This window comes from Elaeis guineensis, chromosome 1, assembly GCF_000442705.2.
Source record: "Elaeis guineensis isolate ETL-2024a chromosome 1, EG11, whole genome shotgun sequence".
Taxonomy (NCBI): Eukaryota; Viridiplantae; Streptophyta; class Magnoliopsida; order Arecales; family Arecaceae; genus Elaeis; species Elaeis guineensis.
Window position 1 is genome coordinate 114,130,524 of NC_025993.2, and position 23,540 is coordinate 114,154,063.

General features: G+C 34.7%; 1 protein-coding gene across 3 annotated transcripts; it reads left to right on the forward strand.

The window, feature by feature from the left end:
* Positions 1–10,353: 10,353 nt before the first annotated feature.
* On the forward strand, positions 10,354–22,820 carry LOC105038646 (vesicle transport protein GOT1). 3 transcript variants are annotated; one of them, XR_003799827.2, is made up of 9 exons: positions 10,354–10,543; positions 12,175–12,261; positions 16,603–16,694; positions 16,797–16,877; positions 21,638–21,735; positions 21,822–21,897; positions 21,999–22,041; positions 22,234–22,276; positions 22,490–22,820. XR_003799827.2 is itself a non-coding variant. In XM_010914515.4 (8 exons), exons 2-7 carry the CDS (start codon positions 12,234–12,236, stop codon positions 22,029–22,031), a joined length of 408 nt encoding a protein of 135 aa, XP_010912817.2. In that variant the 5' UTR covers positions 10,354–10,543; positions 12,175–12,233; the 3' UTR covers positions 22,032–22,041; positions 22,478–22,820. The 3 variants fall into 3 exon arrangements, 1 of the variants encoding a protein (XP_010912817.2); XR_830772.4 differs by having other exon boundaries at positions 10,355–10,543; positions 22,478–22,820; XM_010914515.4 differs by lacking the exon at positions 22,234–22,276 and having other exon boundaries at positions 22,478–22,820.
* The last annotated feature ends 720 nt before the right edge of the window (positions 22,821–23,540 follow it).

Below are 23,540 nucleotides of genomic sequence, written 5' to 3' on the forward strand. Positions count from 1 at the left end.
ATGTTCTTTGACAAAACTTAAGTTGCTGGTTATATTCGTATGAATTTGATCTACAAGGAGTACCTAATTATAGATTACAGTGAAGGGAGATCAAGTTTTTTTAAAAAAACAAACTTTCTTACGTAGATAGATTTATAGAATAATCATGTTAAAAGAGAATATTATGTGAAAGCTCAAAGATAAAGTAGATGATTTGTAATTCTGATTTTCTTTATTATTTTTAAAATATTATGGTATGCTAATTTTGATGATGAAATTATTTTAAGAGAGAGAATGTAGGGATTTTTTTTCATATGAATTTTAAAGTAGAAAAAAAAATTTTAAACATCATATGTTGAGCAAGTGAGGTGGAAGAAAAGGACTCCCGATGGAGTCCATCTTCTCTTTTGAATTTGATAGGAAAGAAAAACTAGGGTGCATCAAACTCCGACAAGGATCCTAGGATTCCATCTATAAATCCTCCTGCTCTCTTCCTCGATGCATCACCCAAATCTTCAGTCAATCACCGGTAAAATCATGGGGTTTATTGGTCTCTTTCTATCAAATTTTTCTAGTAAGCCATCATTGATTGATCACTGGACTTAAGGTATTGATCTCCTATATTTTTTCTTCTTTTCTTTTTCAAACCCCACAAAGCCTTTGATGGTCGGATTGAGCCACTAGCCATTGGATTTCATAGGGGACCAAGCCTCCCCTATGTTTTTCTTCTTCTTTTCCTTCTACTAGAGTGGCCGCCATCACCGGTTGTGATCTTGCTTTGGTTTTTTTGCCAAGGGCTGGAGCTACCCTCATCTGAGCCATTGGGGGTCATTGCCATTAAGGGTCACAGCTATGAAGGTGGTTAGCCTCAACTCTTCTTTTCTCCTATTTTCTTGGGCAAAAGAAGGGGAAAACAAAAAAAAAAGAGAGAGAGGAGAAAAAGAAAAATGAGAAGAAAAAGAAGAAAAAAAAAGAAGATAATTTCTTCTCTTTTCTCTTTCCTCTCTTTCTCTATCTCTCCAGTGTCCTCTTTCTCTCCTTAATTTCTTACTTTCTCTCTCTAAAAATTTCTATGCATTAGTGGTCAAGCCCATGTTGATTAATTGACCTTGGAAAAAGTCCTAGATCTATAGTATTTGGGTATTTTTCCATAATTTTCGATCATCCATGATCACTATGATTTTTATATTTGATCCTAATTATGTAAAAGTATAATTGTCTGCACAAAAAGATGTCAAGTGGAACATCTTGACCCCGAGTTCTTAGATTGAGAAGTAGATCGATTGTTGTGCTTGGGTGTGAGACTGATAGAGGTAAGGATCCTTTTTATATATATGATCACCTATACATATAATTTTTTATTTGTATTATGCATGGTGATTTCTGGTTTCATATCGAATATATAATTTTTTATTATATTTATATCATATATTGACTATTTTGCTATTGAGAATAAAATATCGAATATTTGAAATTGAGTAAAAAATATAATATAAAATTATTGAATGGTATATTGATTGTGTAAAAGAATTTGAACTAATCATGATGTGGATTGTCAGTCATGAACTGAATCGTGACAACTTAGATTATCAGTCATGTACTAAATCATGACACCTTGGTTGCCACCACCAATCGAAGTGTATATATTCTGGTTTGTTATCATGGATCAAAGTGCGATTATTATGGTTTGCTACTATGGGCTGAGCGTGGTTTATGATTTGCCAATCACAGGCTGAAGCATGACCTTAATTAGTCTAAACTGAAAAATAATTATTAATTTAGAACATATTAATAAAATATAAATGATAAGTTATATGAACTCACATGTGATATTTATTATAGATTTGTGGTAATATATGATTTATGATATATATATATATATATATATATATATATATATATATATATATATATATATATATATATATATATTATTGAGTTATATTGGATGTCTGGTATGAGATTTTGTGGCTCATTATTTGTCTTTGATACTACTTATTTATTTTATTTTGAATTGTGTTATTATATTAGTATAGGTATAATGGGATTTTTATTGGGTTGTGAATAGGGGTGGCAACAGATCGGGTATGGGTCAGGTCGATCGATATCTGTACCCATTTCGTCAGCAAAAAATCTATATCCATACCTGTTCCGTACCCATTTGGGTCGGATTGCGTCGGGTCGAGCTCCAAGAACAAATTGGGTCAGATCGGGTCAGGTGGGATATATCCAAAATTCCTATATAATTTTTTTTAAAAAAATCTGTAATAGAATAGAGCCCTATAAATTAAAAATTTTGTAACCAAAGAAGAATCTTTTCAATAAAAAATCCCCAACCCTACAAAATATTATGCTTCTATTAAGATTAAGCTTTCAAAACCTCAAGGAACCAACTCACACCGCCACAACTCGGACAGAATCCTATATACTTGAGGCAAAAAAATCTAATTGAAACCTCAAAAACCCCTCAAATCTCTCTCAAGTGCTCTCCTTTCCCACAGATCTCTAAAAAGGATAATGAAAAGAAAAGAAAAAGAAGCAAAAAGAAGAAAAAAAAGACAATCTATGTAGGAAAAGGACTCACCTCTCAATTTTTTTCATTTTTTATTTTTTTTGATTTTTTTCTTCATTTTCTCTCAGTTTTTTCTCTATTTTTTCTATCCTTAAGAGTCTCAATCGGATGGGAAGCTTGGAGTGGCCGAATATGAAAGCTTAGGGGAGGTGGAGTGGCCAAATATGAGAAGCTTACATGGCTAGGATTTTGTGTTGGGTAATTGGATGCATATATATATATATATATATATATATATATATATATATATATATATATATATATATATATATATATGTATGTATGTATATATCGGGTTGGGTTTGGGGTGGGGAATACTATTATCCATACTCAACCCATACCTGCTTCAAATATTTTTTCTAAAACCTATATTCATCCCAGATTTTAATTGGATTAAATAAAATCTGCCCCATTCGGAGGTCAAATCGGGTGTCCAATGGGTCAGACCAAATTGCCATCTCTAGTTGTGAAGCTCACACCTGCAATTCTTTTTTTCTTTCAGAGTCATAGGATGCATAGTATTTATCGGATTGGGCATGAAGTTCCAGTATTGGAGTATTAGTTCATTAATTAGTTCAATTCTTGATAAAGATGGATATTAGAATAATTATAATTGAACAAATTTATTTGACTATCATGAATCTATTTTATCATTTATTATTTTAAATAAATTTTGATTTTATTAAAAATTTTATATAATCTATAGGCCTTGTATGATATCTTGGACAATCCTTTAAGGTTCATGCGGCTGTGTCATATGACTGAACTAGATGATAGGTTTGGGACGTGATAGTAAAAAACATCATCATAAAGGCTGGCATACAAGGTGTCTGGTTTATTTTTTTTATTTTTCTTTGTTTTGTTCCATCTATTAGCTGTACTATAGCTTCTTTAAATCTTTTCTCCTGCATATTGTATTTTTTGTCTAATCTCCATAAAAACTGCATGGCTATCTCTACCTTCCTTCCATTAAAAAAATAAATAATTGATGCTATTATTGTTGTTGACCCAAAGATTGATTTTGATGATGACAAAAAAATTTGAGTATAAGTTATAAAGTCTAACCATATATATGAAGATGTATGGATTTATTGTTCTTAGTACTCACTCAAGATAAAAGATTCAAGATTTCTTAAGATTTAGACAAAAGAACCACCACTCAAGACTTAATGAAGATATGCTAGACTTGAGACACACTTGCAAAAAATTTTAATGAGGATTAAATCAAGTTAAGAAGACAAGTCTAGCTTAAAAATCAAATTGGAGAAAAAAGAATGTCTAAGAATCCATAGCATACTTGGCATGCCAGCTCAGTCAACCCAGTGGAAGTCCGAGTAGTTGATCCAGTCTCAGAAGACAGTAAAAGATAGAAGGTTAAAATTTTAAGCAGTATTCAGTGAGCCGATCTAGTTCAAACTGAGCTGATCCAGACAGAAAGTAAGTCGATCGGGAGAATCAATAGGCTGATCCAATCTCAAAAGACAGACAAAATAAAAATATAAAATTTTGGATCAGATCTGCTGAGCCAATCAAGTGATCACTGAGTCAATCCAGAGATCAACTGAGCCAACCTAGATAGAGACTGAGCCGATCAAGTCACAGTGAAGCAGTGAAGACAGAAAGTCAATTTTTCAGCCACCTGATACTGAGTCGACCCAAAGAAATTTTGAGTCAACCCAGTAAGGGACTGAGTCAACTCAGAGAAAATTGAGTCGACCTAGTGACTGTAGCTAGTTTTTCATAACTGTAGCTTTTTGCCCACAACGACTTCCAATGGCTATTTTCTCATTTTCAATGGCTAGAACTTTAAATGCAGCCATACCAGGTGACTTAAAGTGGTGAAAAATTTTAAGGATATAAAAGAGAACCCTTAGGAAAGAGTTAAGAGAGCTTTTGGAGAGTTTATTGAGTATCCATTGAGAAAGCCAAAGGAGTGAGCTGAAAAGAGAAGAGAAAGAGTTATTTTCAGAATTATCCTTTGTCCTTTCACTATAAATCATCCTCAAGCAAGTGAAAGCAAGGGTTAATTGAAGTGAGGAAGTGATCAAGTTAAAAATCAAGGAGCCTCACCATCACTTAAGCATTCAAGAAGAAGTCAAGCAATCAACTATCATTATTCGGATTTCTTTCGATTCTTCAAAGTATTTTATTTTTCTAAACTTAATCTTTTGTATTCATTTTTTGGGTTTATTGTATTTTAAGTTTTTTTGAAAAAAATTTGGGTGGGTCCAAGTCTTGAGTTGGATATTGTTGTAGTTTGATTGGTGAGCCAAGATTAAAACCAATTAGGGTTGATTGTTAGCCCAGAGAAAAATAATCACTTGAAGGTTTTGGTTGGTAATCTAGAGAAAACTAACTGAATTGATTGTGAGTCTGAAAAATTATCTTGTATGATTTTAATTGGTGAGCCAGAAAAAATCAACTAGATTTGACTGTGAGTCCGAAAAATAATCGAATTGTAATTTTAGTTGTGAATTATAGTTGAGTTTTTAAGTGGTTTACTTGGAGAATGGATGTGGGTGCTGAGTTTGACACTGAACAACTATAAAATTTATGTACTTATGCTTGTACTTGTGCTTATTGCTGTTAGTCTTTACATCTTTTATCTTTTCATTGCTCTTTACATTCAAGATTATATTATTCATTGTGTGCACATTACTTAGTTTAAATCATTCAAATCTGCACATTAGTCATTTAATTTTTGAAATACCCAATTCATCCTCCTTTTGGGTAGCCATACCTGGACAACAATTGGTATCAGAGTAGGTACTCTAATTTTTTGATTTAAAATTCTAGAGCTAAAGATCTCATGATTGACCTATTTGGTTCTTTATTGGGTGAAAGACACTCAACCATTAGACCTTCTTTTTTCAATGGCACCAATTATACTTATTGAAAAGCTAGGATGAGAGTTTTTATTCAAACACAAGACTATGACATATGGAGTGTCATATTCAATGATCCTTACACATCCATAATGATTGTCAATAATATGTGTGTGCCTAAAATTGAAAAAGATTAGAATGAGCTAGATAAAAAGCTAGCTCAATTAAATGCTAAAGGTATAAATATTTTATATTGTGTATTAGATTATAATGAATTCAATAGAATATCAACAAGTTTATCTGCAAAAGAGATTTCGGATATACTTGAAGTGACCCATGAGGGTACAAGTCAAGTCAAAAAATTTAAAATAAACATATTGATTCATAAATACGAGTTGTTGAAAATAGAACCTCATGAGATAATAAGTGATATGTTTACAAGATTTACTAAAATTATAAATGAGTTAAAGAGTCTTGAAAAAGACTATTCTAACAATGATTTGTCTACAAAGTTTTTAGATCCTTACCAAATGCTTAGGAAGCAAAAGTAACAACAATCCAAGAAGTCAAGAACCTCAGCAAGCTTGCTTTGGAAGGTTAATCAGATCGCTCATGACATATGAGCTCAATATGAACCAAAGCATGGAGGAGGAAGAGATGAAGAAGAGAACCCTTGCACTCAAGTCATTGGCCATTGAAGAAAGTTCAAGTGATTCTACCAAAGATTTAGGAGATGATGAAGAAATGACAGTGATTACAAGAAGGTCCATAAGATTTATGAGAAAGAAAAAAAGTTTTAAACCAAAAAGAAGAAAAAATCCAAGAAAAGAAAAAGATTCAATTCAGAAGATATAGAATGGACAATCCTCCACCAAAAAAGAGCTCAAAGAAATTATGAAGGAAAGCTATATTGGCTAATTGGAGCAGTAATGAGAGCTCAAATTCTGAAGAAGGGTTATCCTAAAGTAAAGAAGAGACAAACCTATATTTTATGGCTCACAATGAAGAGGTAAGCCTAATTCAATCTAATGATTTTTACTTTTATTGAATTACATGATGATTCTCTAAATTATTTAATGATTTTAAAAGGCTATCTAAAAGGAACAAAGAGCTTAAGAAAGAAAATCAAGATTTGAGTAAAGATAAAGATAGATTAGAAAAAGATAAGAAAGAATTGCAAATTAAACAAGATGACTTATTAAACAAAATGAAAGTTTACAAAAAAAAAAAAATTAAAATCCATAGTAGACAAAAAGAATGAATTACTAGTTAAATAAAAAGATTTATTAGAAAAGAATGAAACTTTGAAAAATAAAATAAATGAACTAAAATCAATTGTAGATAAATTCTTCATTAGTTCACAAAATTTGCATATGTTAATGGATAAATAAAATATGACATCTAAAGCTTACTATAACACCTTTGTAAAACTAAAGTCTTCAAAAATTTTAATTGACAAATATCATTTTGATAAGAAATTTATTACATGCTTTAAATGTAATAAAGTTGGATATAAATCATTTGATTATTGGGCTAATACATATAAGAATAAAAAGATCAAATAAATTTGAGTTTCAAAAGAAATTATTGATACTAACTTCAAAAAATCCAAGTTAGCTTGGGTACCAAAATACACTTGGTCTTTGTGAGTGCAGGTGTGCTTGACATCTCTCTAATCTAAAAAAGAATAGTACCTTAATTGTGGATGCTCAAGGTACAAAATGGAAGATGAAGAAGTTAAAACTCTTGGAGATAAGTTGGTCTCGACAAATTGATAATTACTCCTACCATTTAATTAGAAAGTATACTAAAATATTGATGCATGATTTGAGTATTAGTCAATTGCATGTCAAATAATTCAATATTTTATCTTGTTGATTTTGATGATGGTTGAGTATTATGATTGAAGATATATTGAATAAAATTGATTTTTGAACTCTCATGATTAGAGTTTGAGAATAATTTAAAACAATGATATATTTGTATTTGATAAGCCAAATTTTTTGAAAAAATATTTTCAAACTCAATTGGTAGCTTGAATTATAGTGAATGCTTAAAATAATAATAAGAGGAAGAAATTTGGTAAATAGAGAAAATGAATTTGATATATCAAATTACATCAAAATCTTATCATAATGTGATATCAATTTGAATATGAGATACAAAATTCAATAAGGATAAGAATTAATGTAGTTGTATCAAGAGTAAGGAATGAAACTAAAAAATTTGATATATAGTAAGGAAGAGCAAATTTTGAATAAAAATTGAACTCAATTGATTATAATATTAAAGAGGAGCTTAATATTTTTGGATTGTTAAAGAAGCATTTACTTTGTTGATTTTATTGATTATCTTCTTTTGAGTTATCCTTTTTGATGCTGTCAAAAAGAGGGAGAGTTATTGTTGAGTATATGCTTGAGCTTAATTAGAATAAAGTATGCTTTTATTGTTTAGTGATTTCATGCTTTATAAATATATAATTTTTAAAAACTTAATATATAGTATTTTGCATATACTCAAAAATTTTATCATCATCAAAAAGGGAGAGATTGTTGACCCAAAGATTGATTTTGATGATGACAAAGAGTTTTGAGTATAAGTTATAAAGTCTAACTATGTTTATGAGGATGTATAAATTTATCGTTCTTAGTTCTCACTCAAGATAAAAGATTCAAGATTTTTTAAGCTTTAGACAAAAGAACCACCACTCAAAACTTAATAAAGATATGCTAGACTTGAGACACCCTTGTAAGAAATTTTAATGAGGATTAAATTAAGTTAAGAAGATAAATCTAGCTTAGAAATTAAGTTAGAGAAGAAAGATTGTCTAAGAATCTATGGCACACTTGGTACGCCAGCTGAGTTGACCTAGTGAAAGTCTAAGTCGATCCAGTCTCAGAAGACAGCAAAAGACAGAAGGCTAAAATCTTAAGCAGTGTTCAGTGAGCCGATCTAGTTCAAATTAAGCAGATCCAGACAGAGAGTGAGTCGACTCAGATGATCAGTAAACCAACCCAGTCTCAGAAGACAGGCAGGATAGAAACATAAAATTTTGGATCAGATCTGCTAAGCTGATCAAGTGGTCACTGAATCGACCCAGAGATCAACTGAGCTGACCCAGATAGGGACTGAACCAACCAAGTCAGAGTGAAGTGGTCAAGACAGAAAGTCAGTTTTTCAACCACCTGATACTGAGTCGACTTAGAGAAATTTTGAGTTGACCCAGTGAGGGATTGAGTCGACTCAGAGAAAATTGAGTCCACCCAGTGACTGCAACGGTTAGTTTTTCAGAGCTGCAGTTTTTTGCCCACAACGACTTTCAATGGCTATTTTCTCATTTTTAATGGCTAGAATTTTAAATGCAACCATACCAGATGACTTAAAGTGGTGAAAAACTTCAAGGATATAAAAAGAAATCCTTGGAAAAGAGTTAAGAGAGTTTTTGGAGAGTTTATTGAGTATCCATTGAGAAAGTCAAAGGAGTGAGCTGAAAAGAGAAGAGGAGTTGTTTTCAGAGTTATACTTTGTCATTCCACTACAAATTATCCTCAAACAAGTAAGAGCAAGAGTTAATTAAAGTGAGGAAGTGATCAAGTTAAGAATCAAGGAGCCTCACCATCACTCAAGCATTCAAGAAGAAGTCAAGCGATCAACTATCATCATTCGGACTTCTTTCGATTCTTCAAAGATTTTTATTTTTCTAAACTTAATCTTTTGGATTCATTTTTGGGTTTATTGTATTTCAAGTTTCTTTGAAAAAAAATTTGGGTTGGTCCAAGCCTTGAGTTGGATATTGTTGTGGTTTGATTGGTGAGCCAAGATTAAAACCAATCATGGTTGATTATTAGTCCGGAGAAAAACAATCACTTGTGAGGTTTTGATTGGTAATCCGGAGAAAATCAATTGGGTTAATTGTGAGCCAGGAAAACAATCTTATACGGTTTTGATTGGTAAGTCAGGAAAAACCAACTGAGTTTGATTATGAGGCTGAAAAATAATCGAACTATAATTCTAGTTGTGAATTATAGTTGAATTTTTAAGTGGTTTTTTGGAGAATCGACGTAGGTGCTGAGTTTGACATTGAAACACTATAAAATTTATGTGTTTGTGTTTGTGCTCACTGCTGTTATTCTTTATATTTTTTATTTTTCTGTTGCTCTTTACATTTAAGATTATATTGTTTATTATATGCACATCACTTAGTTTAAATTATTTAAATCTGCACATTAGTCATTCAATTTTTGAAATATTCAATTCATCCCCTTTTGAGTAGCCATATTTGGGCAACAATTGTCAACTTTGCCGCATCACTGGCACCTGTATCAGACTATTACGATTGCTATTACCATCATTGCCTCCATCATATCACCATCATATTTATCACATTCATCATATCATTTGTACCCTTATATAATTATTATTATTATCATTATTGATACCCTCGGCATCGCCACCATCATCATCATCACCATCATTACTATAATCTTATCTCTACATACAATCATTGCCATTATCACTAGCTCTGACATCATCTCTTCCATTAATATCATCATCATTTCACTACCTTCTTTTTATTACCTCCACGACAAGCATTATTGTTTCCATCGCCATTATTATTTTTATTTTAAAAATAATATACCATACCAAATAAATTTATATTTTTAAAAATAAAAAATAAAAATAAAATTTTCATTTTTTTATTTCTAAAAATAAAAAAATGAAAGTGATATTCGATGACACCTTAATTATCTTTTTTTTTTTTAATTAATGACTTCCATTGTAGCAATTAGCATAAATTAATTGGAGATGAAAACCAGATTCATAATGATCAATATCTAACTACGTACATCTTATCATATGCATAGCACTCGTTGAAAATAGTATTTTAGATAACGTTACAAGAGAATATCATTATCTAATATATTGATACTTTAATTAAAATTTTCCTTTCCTCGTCAGTTAGCCATTAGCGGAACACCGGCCCTGGTGGATCTCACCAAAACCCTATCGGAACGTGGCGTAAAAACTAACCGCGTGTGTCCGGAAACGGAGTCCAGATCGGTGGTGACTGAGTACGCCATCAGCGTGCTCCGAAAAACCCAACATTCGAACGCGTCCCAAGATTTCACTTCCTAATATCAAAGCACAAAATATAAAAAAAACTAAGGTATGTAGAAAGTTTTACGAATCTTATCAATTTAATGCGCATAATTCTTGTTCATAGTTCGCTTGTTTTTTAATCTTTCTTCCTTCTGCGAGTCTAATCTTTTAGCGATGTTCATTGATATTTGTTATCTTTGATAATTCGAGATTTGAACATATTCGGACATATCAATATCAATATTGTGCGTGGTGCGAGTTATTTCATTCTGGATTGAAGATTTGAAACAAATTAGGGCATGTAATTTTGTACATATTGGCCTGGAATTGAAAGCTAGTTATCTCGTGGCAGAGATTCTCAAGAAACCCTAGTTGAGGGCTTAGTCTCCTTGTCTTCCAATCAAGAAACCATACGTTTTTTATGCTAAATAACGCCTTATTTTGCTGTTAATCTTGCCGCATCTATTGCATCTGTATGCTGGTAGTCTTACATAGGCTATTATGACGTGGGCTGTAAGTCTCCAGTTCTTAGAGGGGGATATTGGCTGCCTGCTTAATTTACCGCCTAAGAAGATCTTTATGCGATGAAGATAACTTGGAAAGGGCTTTAAGCTTTTCAATGTCAAGTTCGGTTGATGAGTATAGGTCATTTATGTTTTATATTACTTAAGTTTTGCCTTGTTGGTTGACAGTGTTTCTAGTTAGAACGCATGCATTGTGAAATGATGCATTTAGGGAGTTTCTTTGGTTAATGATTAGGAAATTTGCATGGTTCTCCCTCTGCGTGGTGTTCATCTGATGGAGTGTTTTGTGGCATCAGCATTTGGGATACTCCTGTAGCCAACTTTGTTGAAAATTCTGGAATGAGATTCAACTTTAGCAAGTATATATCACTTTTGCTAATGTGAATGGGTTCATGGATGTATGAGAGGAGATTTGATCTGCATTTTGATCAATAAGATGTCCCCACTAGTAGCTGTTTGATGTGAAGAAATGAAATTCTCGAGATGTATAGTCAGATTTGCAATGCTAAGTGTAATATGTATGGAATTGATGTTTGAATGCAGAGATCTTCCAAATGCCACATGAAGTCAGATATCAACTTGGCTAAATTTTTTTGTTCTGTTATAATTTGGATTTTTCATTGATGGTGCTCTCCATAGATGGATAGTTTTGTAGGCTACTTGTGGTTATCCTTTTTATTTGTTTCACGTGTACCTCAAAATAACCTAGCATTGCTACTTGCTCGGGATGAAGTTTGTTTATGATGTTTATGGGGCAGTTTAAGATTTTGTGCCCAATACTCTGGATAATCTGTGTTTCCTATTTTGCTGTATTTTTATACTTAATATGAGCATTAATACTTTCTCGTCAAGTATCCATGTCAGTGGAGATCTTAAAGACCATTGAATTATAACTGGTTTGTCGGCCATGCACCTGTTCAAATGCAAAACTTTCTTGAGGTTTCTAACATTTTGTTTTGATCTTTAATCTGTAGTTATCAGTTTTTGTATTGAGTAAAATGGAAACATGTTATCTACTTGTGCGAGATTGCTTATGTATGTGTGTGTTTTATAGATATAATATAAGCATTTGTTTGCTACTATGCCTAATCTTGTTACTTTCCTTTGACATTTTCATTTGAGGCTTCAGTCTTCTGTTGCAAAAGATTGATGTTTAAACATTATGGTGTTGCAGGTTTATGTACATGCAGGAATTAGCTTGATTTGTGTAGGTCTGCTTCAGTTGGTGGCATAATGGCCTACGAGATTAGTGAGCTGAAAAGTGAAGTCCTTTACTTGATATAGGAAATCTTGTTATATCATCTGAAACTAAACAAGTACTTCATGCTAGTTATTTTCTATTCTCTTTTGCAAATCTCCATTTATTTTGTTTTCAACAGAGGTTGCTGCTGCTGTATCTGCTAGATCCCATCAGTTCTTTTATGTCCAATGTTCCTTAAGAGTTTATGTTGGTTAGAAGAAAAAAAAAATTTGACATGACACAACATTTTAGTGGGAAGTTATTTTCATCTTTTGTTTCCTCATGTATTGTATGTCGCTTATGTGCAAGTAAATTAAAGCATGACATAACAACATTCTAGCTGCACATAGTCGATATGCATGACTTACATGCATAATTACTCATATAACATCATAAACATTTCGCATCTCACAGTAGCACTCTTCCCTAAGTCAATTGCAAATTACACCGTACTTCTTAGAAAGCAAAATTCCTTCATAATGCAAAACAAGTTGAAAAGTTCTACATGTGGAATTGTGGAAGAGAGGTGATGAAAGTTATAAAGCCCACCTTTTTTGTGTTTGAGGCTGTTGGAAATAATACTCATTTGTACTCATAGTGTATATGTTGGTGTTGGATATTTTTCGCTCTTATTTTGTTTATGACTCATGGAACCACACATATTCTATGTTTTCTTTGTTGAGTGTCGCGGTGAATCATAGTCCTTACAATCATCTTTTTTCCCCACAAGGGCTGGGGTTGAGAATTTAGAATTGGAGCATGATATGATAAGTCTTTGGATTAGGCATTTGGGATTAAGTTTCAGCTAGTCATTGAACATTTGCTCAAAAATGAAAATTTTGAACCTAATGGATTGAAACAAGAAATAATGGAAGAAAGTAAAATTATCATATACTACTAAAAATGAAAATCTTTAAAATTGCGGGAAAAAAGTACATTGTTCGACATGTCAAAGCTTAACTGAAGTTTTTTATTTGAGAATGCAAGTTATTTTTTTTTTTTTTACTCTAAAATTTTTGTCTTGTTTATCAAGGTAAGGATCGTACAAGTATAGATTATAGGTTTTATTTTTGGCACATGCATTTGCTCTTTGCATGTAATAAATGCCATGCTTTTACTGTTCGACATGTCAAAGCTTAACTGAAGTTTTTATTTGAGAATGCAAGTTATTTTTTCTTTTTTACTCTAAAATCTTTGTTCTTGTTTATCAAGGTAAGGATTGTGCGAGTATAGATGATAGGTTTTATTTCTGGCTCATGCATTTGCTCTTTGCATGTAATAAATGCCATGCTTTTTTGTCTAATAGCTATGGAATGTCGCGATTGTCTCTAAACTTGCTTCCTACCACTTCAAGCTCTTTATGAAAATAAATAGCTATTATTACTACCTCTATTTTATTAAAATCAACTTTAGCGAAGTGCTAACTATGTCATCTATTGTGCTATCACTTTTCTAAATTTCTATATCATTATTTCTTTGGATTTTCACATGCAATGACCAAATAGGTAGATTTCTAGTATGTTTCATAATATTTAAGATTACACATGCTTCTCGGGGCCTTTTGTATGAAAAGTTTGGAAAGGCCATCTATTCTTTGTTTTGACTAAGGTTGGGACTAGTCGATCGGCTCGGTTCCATACTATTTGGGCCCAGCTAAAAAAAGAAATATGTGCTTCAAGCCAGGCTTGCAGGGAATAATTTTTCAAGGTTCTAGCCTTAATCCAAGCTAAACCCGAACTTAAGCTAGGCTTGAAGCCTAGATGTGCTCAACTAATTGAGTCCAACCAGGCTTAAAGATGTCGACCAACCCGAATCCTAAGATTGATCTCCTTTTACCAAAAAATTGAGCTGTGTACTGATGTTGTGCCTTCCACCATCCCTTCCACAGCCCCTCCCTTGTCCTCGACATCTTGATCACTACAACGTCTCCATGATCCCAATTGGCCTCACCATCATTGTCGAGTGGGTCAGCACCGTAACTGGGCCCACATAAATTGAGAAAGAAGGGGGAGGAGAGAGAAAGATCCAGAGTGAAATGAGAGAAAAGAGGAGAGAGAGATGGAGAAATTGGGCAAGAGATAGAGAGATTGGGAGAGAGTGGGGGAGATTAAGAGTGAGAGCAAGAGGAGAAATATTAAGAGAGAGGAAGGAGATTGGCATAGAGATTGAGAGAGAGGGGGTGCTAGGGAGGGAGAGAGCAGAGGGGAGAGGAGAGAGGAGAGGGAGACTAGGGGAGAAGAAGGTGGGGGTGGGGGTAATGGGGTCGGGGGTTGCTAGGTCGAGTTGGGCTTTTGACTAGGCTTGGGTTGGATCAAATATTTATTCGAGCTCTACGACCCAAGCTTGAACTTGAGCTCAAAGCCTCTTGTGCTAGGCCCAAAGCTCAACCTGAATCTGGTCTAGATTGATGGGCTTGCCCAAGCCTATTTTCGACTCTAGTTGATGTTTCTAGTCTAGTATGTGTAGATTATTATTTTTGATGTTGCTATTTCTAAGATAGACATTTGCTGGATGTTCATTGTTGTGGTTCAATCCTTTTAAGTGCTATCTTTTATAAGGACAAGGATGATGAGTGCAAAGAGTGCTTTGATCAAGGTTAGTGGTACCACCTCAAACTGCTTGGTTTGGGGTGTACAAACCCATTGCAGAGGCCGACTGAGATGGTTCTAGCTTTTGGATTGAGAAATTGGCAAGGGAGAAGGAAAGAGAGGAAAAAAGAGAGGGAGGGAGAGGGAGAGAAAGGGATGAAGGGAGGGAGAGGCCGACAGAGTGTGAGAGAGGTGGAGAGGGTGGGGAAGAGGGCTTTTGAAGCCCTCTCTCCTTTGCATTGCCGGAATAGGGATAGGGGCAGAGTCTCTATTCCATTTTGAAATAAGGTCTTCGGCCTCTTTTTATATATATATATATTTGAATTTTTAAAAGTTAAGTTAGCAACCATGGCCAAGTTATTATTTTTCTTTCTTTTGGATTTTTTAAGTGAATTTCGGCAGTGGCTACCAACTTCATTTAAAAAAAAATTCAAAAAGAAATAAAGAAGGGGCTGAAGCCCTTGTTTTGGCAATGTGGAGGAGAGAGGGCTTTCAAGAAGGGGCTGAAGCCCTTGTTCTGGCAATGTGGAGGAGAGAGGGCTTTCAGGGCTTCTGGCAATGTGGAGGAGAGATGGCTTTCAATGTGGAGGAGAGAGGGCTTTCCCTCTCTCCCTGGCGCTCCCCCTCCCTCCTTCCCCCCCTCTCTTTCTCTCTTTCCTTCTCCCTCTCCCCACTCCCTCCCTCCCTCCCTCTCTCTTCGCCACTTCCTCCCTCTACCTCCCTCCCCACTCTCTCCCTTTCCTTGCCTCTCTCGTTCTCCTCCTTGTCCCCCTCTCTTGCTGGTTTCCCTGTCAGTTCACACCAGAGCCAACATGGCATAATACCATACCATACTGTACCACCAGCTTATCGGCATGGATGCCAGTTCTAGTATTGCGGACCTTGGGTTTGGGAGAGTTGTGGAGAACTTCTATATGATACATTTTGTAGTTCTCTGTTCATAGTGCATAAATTATTTGATATCATTTTTATATCAGGACAAAGTGCCTAGCTCACAAAGAACATCAATAGTCACCTCTCAGCCTTGTAACTATGTACATTGTCATCTTTTGTTGTGAACATGCCTCAGTGGCATATAAAATTCTATTTTTTGGGAGCAATTAGATCTCAAATTTTCAATGAGGTATTGTTATTGCATCCAAAAGTAGTCATCAAAATTCTCTTTCTAAAGCAGGCGGGCCTGTAACTGTATCGAGCATTTCTTTTATCCATCTTTCTTGTGCATGCTACAATTTGACACCGTATGATACCAGGCTTTTTTAAATGAAAGATTCATATTTGGTTTGTGTTAGCTAATACCTGTTTGATGCCTGTACCTTTTTTATCGTTACCTCATCACTTGTTGTAGATGATGCATTTTAGTATCTGTTATAGAGGCAGTTTTTGGGAGCCACAATACATACATAAATAATCCTAAAGAATTGAAGATGAACCAGATGTCACTAATGATTTGATCATTTGATTGGTTTTTGCATGTCTAGTATATAGAATGTGGGTATGCCATTCAGAAATATCCTACTTTCAAAAGGACTTTGAATGTTTGAGCTGTAATGCATGGTGATGATGCATTAAGTTGGATCATAATAGAACTGAGCTAGCATCAAAAATTAAAAATCACATTTATGCTTCCATCTTTTTTGGTTGAAGAATATGGTATTTGATAATGACATTTCTTTATGTTTATATCCATTTCTTATTTTTTCATTTCCTTTTATCTTATGTTTAAAGCATTTAACATAACCTAAGAACTCTGATTCTGGTGAAAATGATGTAGAGGTTGGCATAGGTCTGATAGGCTTCGGCATCCTGTTCTCATTTCTGGGCGTTATTCTCTTCTTTGACAGGGGCTTGCTGGCTCTGGGTAATGTAAGATACAAACCTTGTTTTAATTTTCCTTTTTTTTTTTTTTCCAGAATAAAGATGTAACAGAAGCTCATTATGCCTTCTTTTTTCTTTTTTCTCTGCCAGTTATTTTGCTTGTCTGGTGTTGGTGTTCTACTTGGTTGGCAATCTACATGGCAACTTTTTACAAAGAAAACGTATTATAAGGTAATATGAGTATGAAGTTATGTGAAGCACTGACAGGTTTGTGACTTTCAAGATCATGGTCTTTTTACTTGGTTTTATCTTGCCAAATGCTTTACAGAATATGCAACAAAAGTGTGCTTGGCATTATGTAAGATAAAAAGACATCTTTTTAAAGTTTTTCACCCTTCCTTTTCTACTTATGTTCTGTGCCACGAAAGCATGTAAGACCCACATATTCAAGTTTTATGGTGTTTGCTTGACTCTTTCATCATTATTATTAAAAGAAAAAGATATGGTACCCACTCTTGGATTTATGGGCAACCATTTGGACAAATCAAAAAATTAAACTTGATTCAGCAAAGTTAATAATATGAAAGCAAGAATATATTATTGAAAAGTTTAAACCTTAGGTTCACATGAATGCAACTATGTAGGCAGGGCTATGTTCTGGTTGCCAACCCTGATGCATCTTATCGAGCAAATAGGTGCTGTTGGCATATCATATAGCTAGCAGTGTCTCAGTGTTTATTTATATACTTGTATTTGGCATCTGCTTATGTATGTGCGTGCACTGGTGATATACTGGTATGGAGGCACTGAAAACATACAATTGTCTCAAGGGTTATAAATCAAATAGTTTTAGAGTAAATAATTGCAATTTTCACAAGTCCTGAGAGCAGTAAGGCTCCCTCTCTCTCATGCATATGGAAGTCATGCATGCACCGCACACATATATGCACACACTTTTTTTTTTCCGGTGGGGGAAGAGAGAGATTTTACCAAGTCATGAGACCTGAACTCAAGTTTATTGCATTGTTTGGTCACTCTTTAATTTAGTAAAAAGACAACATGTTGTCTCACTCCTGGACACTTGTACAACCAATTAGACTCAAAATGTTCAACTTGCTTAAAAAAGAAAGAAAGAAGAATGTCATAGTAAGGTTTAATCTTCCAGGGCAAATTTATGCAACTACATAAATATGGCTATGTTCTTGTTGCCCGTGCAATGTGGCTCATGTCTTCTTGGTCATATGGGTGCTGTGAGCCTGTGACACATCATGGCATCAATATTGTGGTATATAGATATGGTAGCTCAATGTATGCATCAATTAATGTTGCAAAGATGTGGGATGCATTTTGTATATGAATGTCTCACGGGATTACATGCAAACATTCATTAAAAGTAAACAATTGCATTTTTGCTCAATGAATACTATGTGCACCATGCAATGCATGTGTTCATGGGCATACGTCCTTGCCACTATAGCTACGAGCATGTGTTTTGTAATCAAAGTTATTAAAGCTCAAGGTGCGCTAAGATGCCAAGATCTGTTAGAGCCTAGGTTCAAGATATGAAGCAGAGCATGCGCCTCTGTGGAGGATTAGAATATTTTATGTATGTATTTATGTATGTGAATCATGGTTTGCCGAATCAGTTGGTATCGGTGCATACTGGCTGTACTGTATTGTACTGGCACCAAACCAGTATGCGGTACTTGAGGCGTACAGACATTCGGTATGCAGAATCAGATACTATATCGGGCATACCATCATTGTAATAGGCTGTTACTAGTATGGGGTTTAGTACCGAGATGATGAATGTTGTGAATATGTATGTATGCATGCAAGTGAATTGGGGCTTTTGGACACGAGCAAATAATTGGTAGAGGTTCTAGGTTCGAATCTTGGGGGGTGCATATTCAAGGCTTGGGCCTCAGTAATTAATTTCAAGGTGGGTCTTCCCCTCTCTTTCTCTCAAAAAAAAAAAAAATGTATAGAATGCAAGGATTGAGCTGCGATTCATCTCTAGGGGGGGCCATGTTGCTTGAGGAAACTGTGGCATTGCTTTATAAGTCAATTAAAAGTTTTTAAGGGAAAGGATTTAATATTTCATTTTATTATTTTTTGAGTATTCTGTAATTTCAAATTAAAAAGTTGGAAATGCTTAAGGAAAACTACAGCATAGAAAGTGTGATGGAGGAATATATATTGATGATACTAATCAATACAACTACTAGATGTACGATCAAAAAAAAAAAAAGCATAGGTAGGCACATGCTACTGAAATGAGCCAAGATTGCACATGCATATATATATTTTAAAAAATTAACATAGTCAAAGGAGAACTTACCTCCAAAGGAAAGATGATGATTTTCATCCAAAGATTTGGATAGCCTCGAGGCAAAGCAAGTCAAGCATGAGAGGTTAATGGTGATTTTGGAGGAATCCAGCAGCCAAAAGAGGAGAGAGATATGATGTCATTATGCACTCAGTTACGAAGAACTGTGCTGGTGAGTGGGAGAGGACATTGAGGAGCTCGTTGAGAAAAGATCCCAATTCTATCTCCTCTTTCCATGGAACTTAGAATATATATATATATATATATATATATATATATATATATATATAGAGAGAGAGAGAGAGAGAGAGAGAGTCTTAGGATGTTCTTGATTAGGAATTTAGTTGAATAAGGATTCTAATTGATGGTTGTTATACCCAAACTTTCCATAGGATTTAAAATAGAAACAAATCTTATGAAGACTTTCATATGCATACGTACATACATATATGTCTATATGTACATATGTGTATATGTATGTATACATATATGCATATATCCATATATATGCATGCATTTATGTATGTATAATATGTATATGTACATATGTGTTTGTGTATATATATTGGAGTTTTGAAGAAATGGTAGTTACAGAACGGTCTTGACATAGTGAGATGCCATGAGCCTGAAAATTATGGTGAAAATGTATAAGGAAGCCATAAAGTTTTAGCGGTCATTGGACTAGACAGGGTCACTGGATTGCAGAGATGGGAAATTCTCTCAAAATTCACACTATTTGCGAGTTTTTTGTTGGGTGGGGAGTGTGGGGAGGTATATATATAAACATACATAAATACGCTCGTTGAAAGTTGCATAAATATCACAGTCACTCAAATCACATGCACGCATGCATGCGCGCACGCACGCACACACACACACAGAGAGAGAGAGAGAGAGAGAGAGAGAGAGAGAGAGAGAGAGAGACATGGACACAGTCATCAAAATGCAATGCATGGCCTCCGCAGGCATATAGACAAAATGTACACACTATCAGAGGCGTGCCTTTTTTGTGCCTTGATGAAGTCGCCTCATCTTGAAATAGGTGAGACCTTGAGGTTGTGCCTGGTTATGTCTTGAACCTTAATGGCACCTTTAACAACAGAAATTTACCGATATGCATGTAATAAACACAGTCAGCGCACCTGTGCATGCTCAGAGGGAGAGCGAAAGTAATATGGCTTCAACTCCATAGTCCACCTGGGTTTATCAGCTACCCATCCCAGCGTTATGGGTTGCTAGGGTTTACTGGGATACAAGACCCTAAATTTTGCATCATTTCATATAATGGGTTCTTGCCATACATTAATGGCTTGATATAGGACTTATGTTTTGCTCAGCAAGGTCTCATAAATTGCAAAAGTTAATAATGATGCTGGTGCATTCATTATGTAAGCAAGGTCAATAGTTAGATTAGATTCTAAACTTATAAATGGGTTCCTTGCCAATATCTGTTTTATACAGATGTGCAAATAATACTAGCCGGGCTTATTGAAAGTTGCATAACATTCAAATCACATGCACAGCGCACGCATACACATGCAGAAACACATGGACACAGTCATCAAAATGCAATGCATGGCCTCCCACAGGCATATAGACAAAACAAATGCACTGTCAGAGGTGTGCCTTTTTTGTGCCTTGCTGAAGTCGCCTCGTCTTGAGATAGGTGAGGCCTTGAGGTGGTGCCTTGCACCTTAGTGGCACCTTTAACAACAGAAATTGACGGATATTCATGTAATGGACACAGTCAGCGCACATGTGTATGCACAGAGGGAGAGAGAAAGTAATATGGCTTCAACTCCATAGTCTACCTGGGTTTATCAGCTACCTGTCCAAGCTTTATGGTTTGCTAGGGTTGACTGGGATACAAGACGATAAATTTTGCATTATTTCATATAATGGGTCCTTGCCATACATTAATGGCTTGATATAGGACTTATGTTTTGCTCAGCAAGGTCTTATAAATTGCAAAAGTTAATAATGATGCTGGTGCATTCATTATGTAAGCCAGGTAAATAGTTAGATTAGATTCTAAACTTATAAATGGGTTCCTTGCCAATATCTATTTTTCAACCACATTTGCTATCTCCCCTTCTCTCACCTCCCCCACCCATTCCTTTTCTGTGTTCATTTTCTCCGTTGGTGGCTATTCCTTTGCCATGTTTATTTCTTTTGCCGCTGCCTCAGTTAACTTATTTAATTCTTTTCAAAATCTTCGTTGCTGCCATCTGCATTTTGCTTATCATGGAGTTGACTTCATCAGTGACCTCTTTCTGCTGGAATGCTTCTTCTTTGTTGTCTCCTTATGCCTTCTTTGGAGCCGTGAACTACCGAGCTCCTCTAAAGTAGTAGATGGAGAGGTTACTCTTAGATCAGGCTTGGCATGACTGGTGACAACCTCATTTTGCTAGGCCTATTCGTGCCAATGATTCCCACCACAAGTTTGGGTTTGCATTATGTTATTTAGAGCAAGCTTTAGCTTGCCAAGTTTGTGCTTAGCTCAGGTGCAATATGTTGCTGCTTGTGGTCAATGCCCATACATCACTTGATTTGCAACTTACATTTTTTGCCAACTTAGCACTCAGATTTTGAAAGTTTGTGCTTTAGTAAGAAGCATTAAAGGGGATTTGTGTGATTTTCATTAATCACTCTGCTATTGCAGGGTTCTATACCTTTTTTTCTTGGGCTCTTTCTCATATTTGTCCGTTGGCCTATAACCGGTATCATCTTGGAAATATATGGCTCACTTGTTCTATTCAGGTTCTTTTCTGATCTTGAAAACTTGAGATAGTAGAGTACAAGTTTCAATAATTTTAACTTCTCAGCCTCCTTTTTCTCTCAAGCAGTGGCTTTGGGCCTTCTATCAAGGTTTTTCTTTCTCATATACCAGTGGTGGGATGGCTTCTGCAATACCCTTTTCTGGTAAGATGGGAGCGACATGATCATATATAGTTAACCTAGGTTTTCATGAACTTGACTTTTTTGCAATTAATAGTTTTTTGCCAATCTAAACTTTGTTACAGTTCTTCAATCGCTTGAGGCAGATGCTTGGTTGAAGATATACTGGTGAGACTCTTTATATTAATGTAATTAATAACCTAATTTCATTTAAGAGTTTTCAATTTAGGTGGCAATTCTTTTTCTTTAGATACATATCTAGCTATCATTAGGTTAGAATGTTTTATGCTATTGTTTTATTATGTGTGTGCATGTATGTGTGCATGTATATATAATACTTTCTTTCTTGATCTGTACTAGATCTTGAAAGTGGGATCTTGACCGGAGCAGTGGTTCTCAATAGGTCCACTCTACTTCTCATTCTTTTCACATTCCCTTATCTTTGTATCTATAGTTACATGGTTTCGTGGTATTTGAATTTTTGGTCAAATGTTATAGGAAAGAGAATTTCACTTATCATGTGAAATGGCATTTGCACTCACATGAACATGCATGCATGCTGGGGATTTGGATTTTTGTTCATAACCAATATGTAATTGTGCAGACGCTCTTGCAGATCTAGTTTACAAGATTCACAATGTCATGCAGCCATGTCAACACCACTTTTGTTCAATTAAATCAAGTGAATTGTTGCTCAGATCACTGCATGGCGATGGATGTGGCACTTACAGATGTGTCATGACTCATGATATCTTTTCTAGCTTTTGTTATTGATCTCGGTTGACCTTGATACCTTGCTGTCTTTGTAGCACAAGACTTTTGGCCTTCTGACATACTATATGTGATTGCCTTTTGTACTTGTTATGTAGTATGAGAACCTTTTGGAAGGAATGCCTCTGTAGTTCTCTTTCAGTAATTCACTAGTTCTTAACTTGTTCTTTGTTCAATTTTTCTGCTAGTCATGACATTCATTTTGGAGCAAAACCACAATGTCCCCCATGTAATTGGTTTTGATCAAAATATGAAATTTCTTTCATTGGGTCCAACAGTTCTGGGGCCTTATGAAAGTGTGTTATATCATTTTGGGTTCTTTCAATAAGATAGTCAAACATGGGAGTATGTTTCACTTTGTTCTTTCTGTTATTTGTCACTTTGATATCGACACAATTCTTTATACTAGTAGTCATCTTATTCTTTCTCTAAGCTTTTTGCTAGTCTAAGAAACTTGGAGTGTTGCTTTTGGGTTACGAGCTTAAACCGCACCTAATAAAGTAATCTCCTTGTCAACTGGTCGTTAAAGTTTCATGATTAGTCCCTCTGTTACCTAAATTTTCCAAGGTTGGGAATTTTACACCAGTTTTACAACATTGGCATCAAGATGATAGCTAGTGATGAAATATGCTCAATCCTTCAATGGAGCTTTGGCAACTTTTGAACTGTACTTATAGCTAACCCGATAATGTATGAAAGAAGGTTTGGTTGTTGATAATGATTAATATAAAAACCAAATAGTATATAACTTGGAGATTTAATATATATATTTGGCATTTTTATTTGTATTTTATGGTAGGAAAATCCTTGAAGTAATTCTTAGAAGTTCATTTTTAGTAGTTTGTATAGACCAGTGCATACACTCTGATACTATATTTAGGTTCATTATGAGCCTG

Excerpts from the sequence above, each read along its gene's own strand:
- LOC105038646 (XM_010914515.4), top strand. The coding sequence starts at position 12,234 with ATGGCCTACGAGATTAGTGAGCTGAAAA. Across the intron at positions 16,878-21,637 it reads CAAAGAAAACGTATTATAAG|GGTTCTATACCTTTTTTTCT; the intron begins GTAATATGAGTA and ends CTGCTATTGCAG. Across the intron at positions 21,736-21,821 it reads GGCTCACTTGTTCTATTCAG|TGGCTTTGGGCCTTCTATCA; the intron begins GTTCTTTTCTGA and ends TCTCTCAAGCAG.